The following is a 12,103-nucleotide window of genomic DNA, read 5'->3' on the forward strand; positions in this document are numbered from 1 at the left end:
CAAACAAAAAACCTGATATTTACTCACTGTGCAATTCTGTCAATACATCCGATTCAAAGGCAATACATCGGACAGATATTCCACAATGCATTGTGTGTTTCTACGTGTTACTGTGTAACAGAAATACATACACAGTTTCATGCCTTTTTCTAAGAGCAGCTCCATAATTTTGGACAGGGGTTAGTTGACTAGTACATCACAGAAGGAAGGGGGCAGAGTGTACACAATGACATTTAATAAGTAAGGTTCTTGCTAATTTTTGTGCTCTTTGCTCTTCTTTAGAACATGAATGAAAGCTGTTAGCGTGACCTTGATACACAACACAAGCATAATTTTAAGAAAAATAATTTTCAGAGTAGTACATCTTTAAATGCTGGAAACAGTATCCGTCCTGATTTTAACTTGAAGTATCAAGGACAGAACATTCAGCTTGAGGGGCGAAGGGGGCACACAGGATACCATGCAATGCAGTTCAAAATGTCTCCTTGTCCCTTGTACCCTCTACAGGCTACACAATGTCCTGAGAGGATTTCCTTTGGTAACATGTTTGGAAGGGACGAGTAAGAATGCAAATTGGAGGTGTGACTTCGCCTTGTTTTCAAATACATTCTTACCGTTTCCTTCTTATTGAACATATTTGTCAGTTTATTACAAAACAAATCTACTAATATTTGCATATTTCAGGTAAAGTCCAACACTTTCATTGGTCCACATTCTGGGAGGTCATCTTATCCTCAGTAGTGATGTCATCTGTGCCAGTTCTTGATGTCACTCTCGCTAATAAGAATACAGCGTGCTTGGATATAACACTGGTAATCTTTTTTTATTTTTATTTTTATTTTATTTTTTATTAACTTGAGTATTTCTTATTTACATTTCAAATGTTATTCCCTTTCCCGGTTTCTGGGCAAACATCCCCCTAATCCCTCCCCCTCCCCTTCTTTATGGGTGTTCCCCTCTCCAACCTCCCCCCATTGCCGCCGCCCTCCCCCCAACAATCACGTTCACTGGGGGTTCAGTCTTAGCAGGACCAAGGGCTTCCCCTTCCACTGGTGATCTTACTAGGCTATTCATTGCTACCTATGAGGTCAGAGTCCAGGGTCAGTCCATGTATAGTCTTTAGGTAGTGGCTTAGTCCCTGGAAGCTCTGGTTGCTTGGCATTTTTGTTCATAAGGGGTCTCGAGCCCCTTCAAGCTCCTCCAGTTCTTTCTCTGATTCCTTCAACGGGGGTCCTATTCTCACTTCAGTGGTTTGCTGCTGGCATTCGCCTCTGTATTTGCTGTATTCTGGCTGTGTCTCTCAGGAGCGATCTACATCCGGCTCCTGTCGGCCTGCACTTCTTTGCTTCATCCATCTTGTCTAATTGGGTGGCTGTATATGTATGGGCCACATGTGGGGCAGGCTCTGAATGGGTGTTCCTTCAGTCTCTGTTTTAATCTTTGCCTCTCTATTCCCTGCCAAGGGTATTCTTGTTCCCCCTTTTAAAGAAGGAGTGAAGCATTCACATTTTGACCATCCGTCTTGAGTTTCATGTGTTCTGTGCATCTAGAACACTGGTAATCTTTAATGGAAGTAATTTTCAAAAACCGGGATGTTTCTGCTACTATCATGCATTCGTTCACATCTTGTTAATTCGCATAAGTCAGTAGTCCAGCTTTCCTTGGGTCCTGGTGGGCTCAAATTTTGTAGAGCTCATCTCGATTGCAGAAATCCCTTTTCTGTACCACCTGCAACAGTTGCAAACTCTGCGTTAGTATATTGAGTATTCCAGGAAGAAAGAAGAGATTCTTGGCCACCAAACACCTCCATGCCAGGAAGCTTGTACTACTGATTAACACCTCGTTCACACTACTTCCTGTTGTAGAGAAGGCATGTCCAAGCACAATCACATAAAGCTGGCAAAGAGACCGTGCTCTCTGCCTGCTCGCCCTAACTTTTATAATGCTGTGCTCCTGGTGACTGAAAGTCTCTATAGTGTGGAAAAGAGGAGTCCTATTGGGCCCTGGATCCCTTCCAGTATGCTGGCTATCTGGCTTCTCTGGCCTTGCTTAAAGAAGGCCAGGGTGTCCTGGAGTCTCCATTTCTGCAGCAGCTGCCTCTGGATAACCAGAGGGAGGCAGAAACCCGGGGCATCCCTCATCTGGTGCCTGCGTTCCTACGAACCTCGGCCTCACTCCATCTTTTCCTTGCTACTCGGAGTAGGCATCTCCTTGGAGTAGCTACCATGCAACTTTTTCTGTGTTGAATCTTCCTTCCCTTATGAGGCACTGTCTACTTAGCACCAGAGCAACTGAAAAGAACAGATCTTCATTGCTGTCCATAAGGGGGGCACACATAAACCAGAAAGTAGTGGTGAATCATGAAGGCTCACGAGTCAGACCGATGAGGTTGACGCTGAGTGGACTCTGCTCTGGGAGTTGGCCAGTAGCCAGTATGTTCGGTTTCCAGAAAAGCATATGAGGGGGCCTGGAAATGACACTGGAGTCTACTGTGGTGGTTCTGGGGTGTACGTATCGGAACAGTGTAGGGGCAGATTGTGGTGGTGCTCCAAATCTCCCCACCAAGATTTCAGCCACCTTATTCATAACGTGTTATTTCTGTTTCTATTTGTTTGAATCTTTCCTGGTTACCTAACCCGAACCGTCCCCTTGGGGTTTTGTTGAAGCCATCGTACACAGAGTTCTCCGTTCACTGTAGATCACTGAGGAAGTCTTCACTTCACCACCTTGCTTCCTGGCTCTAGTTAATGAATTACCTCGAAATTTGCACTTAAGATAGCACCCTTAGGTGCAGAATGAAGGCTGCCACCTACACCAGGGGCATGCACAGAGAAGCGAGTAAGAAATTTCTTTTTACACTTTGTAAGGGGGACTTAACAGCTACACCTTGTGACCTGCTGCAGGTGACACTGGCTTGCCGAGGAAAGAGACAGAAGGTTCCAGAGAGTATTATGCCTACTCAGTTTATATAGCACACACAGCAGGCTAAGATCTGCACCATCAGCTGCCTACAACATATGTGACAAAGTCCTACATTCATGGCACTTATATTCTTATGACAGAGCTTCCAGGGAGCGGAATTATATTCAGAAGTGTAGGCTATACCCACAGAGCTCTGTACTGACTTCCTGCAAGCCAACTTGTAATAATAAGTTCTTTCACGTTCACACAGGGTATATACAGGCAAAGCCTGAGTACCGATGGTTTGAAACCGCCCTGTATAGGAGAATAGCCTCTGTCCCTACCTACACTTCTAACAGGAGTTAAATGATTCCAAACACTGAATATGCTAATTGTGGTGTTACACAATTCAATTAAATATAATGGGAGCCAGGGAAACTGGAGGTTGTTTCTGGAAACATGAAGCTTAGGAACCACTTGTTAAAGGAACGACATAGAAGGTTACAGAACCCACAGCATGCAGCAAACAATGTAAACTGTTTGTAATCCCAGAGTTAGGGAGGCTGAGGTAGAAGGATTGTAAACCTGAGCCTAGCCTGGGGTACGTAGTAAAAGCTTGCCTCAGGAACAAAAAATAAAAGGAAAACAGTGTGTGTGTGTGTGTGTGTGTGTGTGTGTGTGTGTGTGCATGTGTGTATATGTGTGTGTATGTGTGTGCATGTGTGTGTGCATGTGTGTATGTGTGTATGTGTGCAATTGTGTATGTGTGTGTATGTGTGCATGTGTGTATGTATGTGTGTGTATGTGCATGTATGTGTATGTGCATGTGTGTATGTGTGTATATGTGTGTGTGCATGTGTGTATGTGTGTGTGCATGTGTGTATGTGTGTGTATGTGTGTGTGCATGTGTGTATGTGTGTATATGTGTGTGTGCATGTGTGTATGTGTGTGTATGTGTGTGTGCATGTGTGTATGTGTGTATGTATGTGTGTGTGCATGTGTGTATGTGTGTGTATGTGTGCATGTGTGTATGTGTGTGTATGTGTGCATGTGTGTATGTGTGTGTATGTGTGTGTGCATGTGTGTATGTGTGTGTATGTGTGTGTGCATGTGTGTATGTGTGTGTATGTGCATGTGTGTATGTGTGTATATGTGTGTGTATGTGTGTGTGTGCATGTGTGTATGTGTATGTATGTGTGTATATGTGTGTATGTGTGTGTGCATGTGTGTATGTGTGTGTATGTGTGTGTGCATGTGTGTATGTGTGTGTATGTGTGTGTGCATGTGTGTATGTGTGTATGTGTGTGTGCATGTGTGTATGTGTGTATGTATGTGTGTGTGCATGTGTGTATGTGTGTATGTGTGCATGTGTGTATGTGTGTGTATGTGTGTGTGCATGTGTGTATGTGTGTATGTGCATGTGTGTATGTGTGTATATGTGTGTGTATGTGTGTGTGTGCATGTGTGTGCATGTGTGTATGTGTGTGTATGTGAGTATAAGTGTGTGTATGTGTGTGTGCATGTGTATATGTGTGTGTGTGTGCATGTGTGTATGTGTGTATATGTGTATGTGTGTGTGTATGTGTGTATGTATGTGTGTGTGCATGTGTGTATGTGTGTGTATGTGTGCATGTGTGTATGTGTGTGTGTATGTGTGTGTGCATGTGTGTATGTGTGTGTAGGTGCATGTATGTATATGTGCGTGTGTATGTGTGTGTATGTGTGTATGTATGTGTGTGTATGTGCATGTGTGTATGTGTGTATATGTGTGTGTATGTGTGTGTGCATGTGTGTATGTGTGTATATGTGTGTGTATGTGTGTGTGCATGTGTGTATGTGTGTGTATGTGTGTGTATGTGAGTATAAGTGTGTGTATGTGTGTGTGCGTGTGTGTATGTGTGTGTATGTGTGTATGTATGTGTGTGTGCATATGTGTGTACATGTGTGTATGTGTGTATGTGCGCGCGTGCACGCACGTGTGTGTGTGTGTGTGTGTGTGTGTGTGTGTGTGTGTGTGTGTGTGTGTACGATTTTACCCTTATCATTCCCTTCTGGCAAGGTCTGTCCCTAAACACAGCCCTCATTTTCTCAGCTAGTTTGGGAGCACTGAGCCCCAGCAAACCTACAGTTATAGACATGCACAGGGATGCCAGACGTGGTATATGGGTGCTAGCATTTAAACTCTAGACTTCATGATTGCACAGCAAGCATCCCTAATGGCTGAGTTGTCTTTCCAGCCCCCATCTTCTCTTTTTAAAGGATGATCTTAAATGAGCATTCCCAGTATTGTATGGCTTGAACTAAACATGCTCACCTTCCAAGTGGTTTTCTTTCTTTCTTTTTTTTTTTTAAGATTTATTTATTTATTTCATGTATGTGTGTACACTGTAGCTGTCTTCAGACGCACCAGAAGAGGGCATCAGATCCCATTACAGATGGTTGTGAGCCACCATGTGGTTGCTGGGAATTGAACTCAGGACCTCTGGAAGAGCAGTCAGTGCTCTTAATCGCTGAGCCATCTCTCCAGCCCCCAAGTGGTTTTCTGTGTGAATAGGTATGTGTGTATTTTATACGAATAAAAGCCCTGTGCTTTCTATTTTGAAAAAGGACTTTGCTTTGGAAACAAAACTCCATGCTATTTCTTGTGGTAGGCAATGGACCATTCTCTGCTCTTGGCCATAGGCTTTGCACATACCAAGATGCAAACCCATTATATTTGGTTGCAGAAGGCAGCACACTTGTGGCATGTGGAGGTGAGCCCTGTCATTTTTATTTTTAAAACAGGAGAGGGGTAAGACAGGCACAGACCTTTTGAAAGGCTTCCAGATTATTTGAAACTGCAGCCTAGATTGAGAATCACCCACACAGTGTGCATGTGAGTCTCTGTATTAGTTTATATTATCCATAGGTCCCCCTAACAAGGTATTGATACCCACTGGTATCCTCTGGCAGCCTAATTAGAGAGCCCAACTCCCTAAAATGTGGCTATCACATTTCTCATTATTTATGTCACACACATCTGCACTTGGAGGTTTTTCTTATTTGCATAACAAAGATCAGCATTTAGATTTAGCATTTCATTGCTAAAATTAATAATCATCAATAACAAATACTATAAATGATACCTGTTGATATTTAAGATATAATATTGATCAAACAAAATTAGAAGCGTTACCTTGCTTCTATGAACAGCTCACAACTACCAGTCTGGGTTTGGAAAACTTTCTCCAACACTCCAGGTACTAAGATTTTAGGCATCGTGGGACCTAAAGCAAAGCGAATCATAACTGCACTGCTAAGACTTGTAGCAGAGGAGTAGAAGTTGGCACAGAGCCCAGCCCTGACCTGCAGTTTCAGAAAGGGCAGATTTTCATAGTGCAAGCACGGCTGTCAACATTTGTGCTACTCTCAACTTTGGTGGCTAGTGGTTAAAGCAGAGACACATAAATGGTCAAAGTGCCAAGTGTTAGCGACTCCAGGTACCTAGCTGTGATATCAACCTCCCATCTTCCAAAGTTCCAGGAAGAGAGAGCAGAATGAATACAAGAGCCTGCAGACTGGGGTTGCCAGCTGTGGGGTGCCGTTGTTTGGATACCACATGGCTGTGCCATGCATCAATTCATAGCAGCTATGGTTACCTGCAGATGATCAAGCCATTCAAAATTCCAGCACAGAGGGGACGGGGCTCCTGAAGACTCCCCTGTACCAGAAAAGCTATTGGCAGCCAATGCCTGCTGAGGAAGGGAAAATTATTCTCCTTTGGGGGTTGTGGTTGCTGGCAGGTTGCCCATGACCCAGTAGATGGCTACATGCTCATGTGCTATAAACAAATTGGACTCAGAGGGTTATTAATACAAAATAAAAAGAGGGCATGCAGCAGGAAGAGGGAAGGGAGGTGGAGTCAGACACTAGAGGGAGCTGGAGAGAGCCTGTTGTAGGTGGACATAGTATATATGGTCAGCCCTAGTTTGCTTTCTTTGCTGTGGTAAAACATTGACCAAAACTAGCTTGAGGAAAAAAAGGACTTATCTGGCTTATGGGTTAAAGTCAATCTTTGAGGAGAGCAAAGGCAGGAACTGAAACAAAGACCATGGTAGGACATTGCTAACTGGCTTGTTTCTCTAGCTTGCTCAGTTTCCTTTGCTGTACAGCTCAGACTCACATGCCCAGGAATGATACTGCCCACAGTGGCCTAGGTCCTTCTATGTCAATTAACAATCAAGAAAATACCCCACAGATATTCCCAGAGGTTGGTTCTATATTACCAACTCCTGAATTGATGTTCTGTCTTTTCGAATATGTTGAGTTGACAACTGAAATTGACTATGTCATTGTATAAAGTGTCAAGGAATATAAAAAATACTATTAGAAAAGAAAGAGAAACAAAAATGTGGCTATGAACACATGAGCAAAGGATTTGGTTTATGTTATTTTTACAGGCTACTCTTCATTCCCTTTCAATAATTAAAAAGTGTAAAAAAAAAAAAAGAAAAGAAAAAAACCAACCAAACAAAAGCAAAGTGGAAACATTATTTTAAACTCCCAAGCTCCCAAGTCATTAAAAAAGAGGCAACGGGTGGGGCTGGGATGATGGTAAAGTGTTCATTGTGTGATCATGAGGACCTTAGCTTGGATCATTACACTCCTGGTGGCTCTGGTGGTCTGTGGTTGTGATCACAGGGCTCAGGAGTCAGAGACAGGAGGATCCTGTGTAAGCTTTAGTTTCAGTGAGAGACTGTCTCAAGAAGATGGTAACTTAATTACAGCACCACAGTAGAGCACTACTTCTAAAGGCCCTTAAACAGGTGACGCCCTCCCTTGCTGGGAGGGAGTCTTGGCTTTGCAGTTAAGTAGTCACTAAAGGAATCTTCCTGCAAGGCAGGGAGCATCTGCAGACCTGAGAGAATTTGAGTTCAAGTGGATTCCCTTTTGTTCCTCATGATAGGATACCAGCCAGAAAGATGTCATATGGTGCATAGAAATTAGCACCATTAGCAAAAGCAACATTGTTGCTAGAACCTGCCAGGGCCTCAGAGAGTCACAAACAATGGGCTGGGAGCTGGAGGTGGTTGTTGCAGGACATTTGGTCACATTGTGAACCTGAGATTGTGAACTGTTTCTAATTGTGCTATGGCCCAGCCTTTGATCCTAGAGCTTTCCGTTTACTGTAAACAAGTAGTTGGGGTGTAGTTCAGCCGTAGCACACACTTTAATCCAAGAGCCAAATAAAGTCAATTCTAGGTCAAGAGGCGAAGCAAGTAACCAGTTGACCAGGAGTGAACATAGTAAACAGAAAGCTCTGAATCTTTGAGTTGAGCACGGAGAAGAAGAGTGTTTTCCTTTTGGAATGTTGGTGGAGTCTTTTCCTTCTGGGACTTGGGTAAAGTAGGAAGGTTAGCTGGGTGCTTTCTCTGCCTGTCTGAGCTAGTAGGTTTTCATCCCAGCATCTGGCTCCCGACTTTTCATTGGTAAAATTCAACAGCTGGGATTTTTTTTAAGTTTTTAAAAGCAAACAAATGAACTTTTTATTGATTCTTTGTGAGTTTCATATCATATACACTCCAGTCCCATTCATCTCCCTGTCCCCTTGTAATCACTGTCTGCCTTGTAACTCCTCCCCCCACACAAAATAAAAATACAGAGAACAAAATAAATAAAGCAAAGCAAAGCATAGAAAACATCCCATCATAGAAGCTGTAGAGCGTCCCAGTGTGTCCCACAGGCTATCCCTCTGTCCACACATCTTCTCTTGCAAATGTCCACAGCGATGGTCATTGGTCTGGTTTGAGGTCTCTGACTTCTGTGACACCTTCAATATTGGATCCTCACTGAGACTCCTCCCAGTTATCCTGCTATTGCCCTGTGCTCTGGAGATCCTGCAGCTTTGGATGAGCAGGACGGGCCCTTTCACATGCTCCAGCAGTTCTTAGATGGGGTAGATGTTGGGATGGACCATCTCAAAGTCCCGGAACTGGGCTTACCTGTATCACCAGAGTGAGCTCTCGGAGTGGTAGGGCTAAGTCCTCAGTCCAAGACATAGGGTGGATATAACCTCCTCCCCTACTTTCGTGGCTGTAAATTCACTTTCACTTTTGCTCTCAACCGTAAAAAGAAACTACGTGAGCAATTTGTTTTCTAACTGAGGTCTTCCCTCTCACTGCTGCAGGGCTGCATGCAAGACTGCTCTGGGGGAAGTCAGACCTAGACAACAGCATGCCTTCCACCGGGAACCTGAAGGGCCCCAGCTTCAGTCAGCACTTCACGATGACGGTGATCTGCATAGTGCTCCTGCAGGTGCTCCTGCAGGCCTTGACTGTGGCTGTGACTTACATGTACTTCAACAACGAGGTGAAACAGGTTAGTAGCCATGTGGTCTCAGCAGCAGCTGGGTACCTGTCTGTGCTCTGCCTCTGCTTGCTCTTCTTTGAAAGCTTAGCTCTGGACTCAAATATGTCTGTCCCAGTGGTAGACTCTAACTGCTAATAAAGAGAGGACTTTGTAAAGCTGCAAGTTGGCAGACTTCCAAGCAGTTGTAGTTACAGAACAGGCTCTGAAAGCTACCAGTGGATATATTGGCACCCCCGGAGGAAGTTTGCTAGCCTTTCAAAAGTGTCTGTGAGTGGTGCAGTTAGCACTGTCACCTTGCACAAATGCTTTCTGTGAAGTGCTGTAGAGTTCCTTTTGTGTGTGTGTGTTGGGGTGGGGGGAGACAGAGGGAGACAGAGGGAGACAGAGGGAGAGAGAGGAAGAGAGAGAAAAGAGAAGAGGAAGGAAGAGAAAGGTAGAGAGAGGGAGAATGGGAGCGAGAAGAGGAGGAAGAGAGAGGGAGAGAGAAAAGAGAGGAAGAGGGAGGAAAAGAGGGAGAGAGGTAGAGGGAAGGAGAGAGAGAGGAAAAGAGGGAGAGAGAGGAGGGAGGGAGGAAGGGGAGGGGGGAGAGGGAGAGGGAGAGGGAGAGGGAGAAGGAGAGGGAGAGGGAGAGGGAGAGGGAGAGGGAGAGGGAGAGGGAGAGGGAGAGGGAGAGGGAGAGGGAGAGGGAGAGGGAGAGGGAGAGGGAGAGGGAGAGGGAGAGAGGAGCACACAATTTGGCAGTTAGAGATAAATGCCAGTTGTTTTCTCCCTTATTCTCCACCTCTCACTGAACCTTGAACTCATTGCTGCCTTTCACTGACTGAGCTAATCCCCTAGACTGCTCTGCAGTTGCCTGGACCTTGAGGTAAAGGAGGGGCATAGATTACCCCATGCTCAACACACATCTATCCTGTCTGCACTTTGACCACTTGTGAGTCTATAATAACCACTGTCCTCCAGACAAAGAGGTGGATCTGAAAAATTCTCACATAGACAAGTCACACTTTGAAAAGCTGTCAGGGAGAATAGCATGGATCTGAACTAAAATCAGAGTAGAAGCTCAAAGTGTTAGCAATTTGTCTCTCCCTGTGATTGGTTAGTGGTTAGTACTCTGCATTGTGGCTGCAGCAATCTCGTTTGAATCCGAGTCATGGAACCAAATACTGTGTTTTACAAAAAGATGGGGGAAGGAATATATTTAGTGAATGTGAAGTCTGGTGTGTGGGAAGGAGGTGCTTCTGTGGGCCCAAGTTGAGGCATCCCTTCCCCCTGAGGGCATGGGGAGGGGAGCTGAGACGGTAGTAGAGACAGAGAAAGACAGAGAGAGGGAGGGAGGGAGGGAGAGAGAGAGAGAGAGAGAGAGAGAGAGAGAGAGAGAGAGAGAGAGAGAGAAAAGAGGCTGGTCATGAGCATGTGGAGAGAGGGGGAAGGGGAAAGAGGACAGATGGAGAGCAAGAAAACAAGAGAGAGGGGAGGAGGAGGAGAGTCATCCCTTTTATAGTGAGCCAGGCACACCTGGCTGCTGCCAGGTAACTGTGGGGCGGAGCCTAGACAAAATATTAACACAAATTATCACATTTCTCAGTCCAACAAGGCTGAGGGTGTGAGGGTGGGGTGGATATAAGCCAGATATTTGAAATATGTTTTAGGGTGGGGGGGGGCTCAGTCAGGGAAGTGCTTCCTATATAAGTGTGAGAACTCAAGTTTGATCCTGATTACCCAGCATGTACCTGTAATCCCAGTGCTGGGGAGAAGACTGAAGAATCCCTGGGGCTTGCTGGCTGAGGGTCTATATAGTCTTACTGGTGAACTCCAGGCCCCAGTGAGAGACCCTGCATCACACGCATGCTCTCTCTCTCTCTCTCTCTCTCTCTCTCTCTCTCTCTCTCGCTCGCTCGCTCTCTCTCTCTCTCCATCTCTTTCTCTGTCACACACACACACACGCACACCCCTTTGTTTTATTTTAATTTTTAGAGGAGTACGCACTGATTTTAAGCCTGTGGAGTTCCTGTGTTGACAATAGTGTAAACACAATGGCCTGGCTTTCCTTCCCGCCTTTCCCTCCCGTCAGGCTTGTCTTGGTTAGTGATCTACAAACAGGATTTATTTCCTCGTGGGAAAACAGTTGGACTTTATACCAGGAGAACCTAGATACAACTTCAGGAAAGCCCCTGATAAGAGTAAAAACCAACTCTGCTTCAGGTTGCGTGTGCCCATGTGGAGTAAACATATGTTCTAGAGAGCTGAGAAGTGGTAGGGACGGTGAACACCCCAGTCCCTTGTCTAGAGCCTGATGGAGAAATGAATTATCCAAGCTCAGACAGGGCTTTGGAGCCAGGGTAGGGCTGGAGCCCAGGGCTGTGGATACCAGGAGCTGCTCTTCGTCTCTCCCTCCCCTGACACTCACAAAATCTGCACAGTGCACGTTGCCCAGTGCACTATGCAACATCTGACCTGCTGTGTTGTTAGGAAGTGCATGGTGAGGGAGAGTTTCCAGAAAAACAAGCTGTGCAAAACTCAGATAGCAATGATCTGCTGGGGCAATGTAGTTTGTATATCCTGAGAGGAGGAATTTCATTATCCCAGTCAGATGTTTTCCCAAGGGGATGAGGCCGGCTCTCCTTTTATTTGAAAATAATTATGAAAATTATGGCTAACAATGATTTCATTATAGAGCATGCTGATCAAGAATCTCTACCCCCTTGTCTCCCTCTCCCTCTCCCTCTCTCCCTCTCTTTCTCTCTGTGTATGTGTGTATGTGTGTGATGTGTGTGTATGTGTGTGATGTGTGTGTGTATGTATGTGTGTATATGTGTATGTGTGTATATGTATGTGTGTGTGTATGTGTGCAAGT

General features: G+C 45.0%; 1 protein-coding gene and 1 long non-coding RNA gene across 4 annotated transcripts in view; one reads left to right on the top strand and one right to left on the bottom strand.

The window, feature by feature from the left end:
* On the bottom strand, positions 1–9,074 carry LOC134485891 (uncharacterized). Its single transcript, XR_010064206.1, has 2 exons — positions 8,883–9,074; positions 1–1,728 (listed from the first exon to the last, which is right to left on the bottom strand). It is a non-coding gene; the product is annotated as an uncharacterized LOC134485891 (long non-coding RNA).
* Tnfsf10 (TNF superfamily member 10) overlaps positions 8,726–12,103 on the top strand; it is a 19,354-nt gene continuing 15,976 nt past the window's right edge. Inside the window, exons 1-2 of one of the 3 annotated variants that reach the window (XM_063281308.1) lie at positions 8,726–8,895; positions 9,068–9,258. In XM_063281308.1, coding sequence (XP_063137378.1) covers positions 8,841–8,895; positions 9,068–9,258 — 246 coding nt within the window. In that variant the 5' untranslated portion in view covers positions 8,726–8,840. Of the gene's footprint in view, positions 8,896–9,067; positions 9,259–12,103 lie in introns of those variants that run through there. The other 2 variants (XM_017590632.3, NM_145681.2) reach the window with 2 other exon arrangements.

This window comes from Rattus norvegicus, chromosome 2 (genome assembly GCF_036323735.1).
Source record: "Rattus norvegicus strain BN/NHsdMcwi chromosome 2, GRCr8, whole genome shotgun sequence".
Lineage (NCBI taxonomy): Eukaryota > Metazoa > Chordata > Mammalia > Rodentia > Muridae > Rattus > Rattus norvegicus.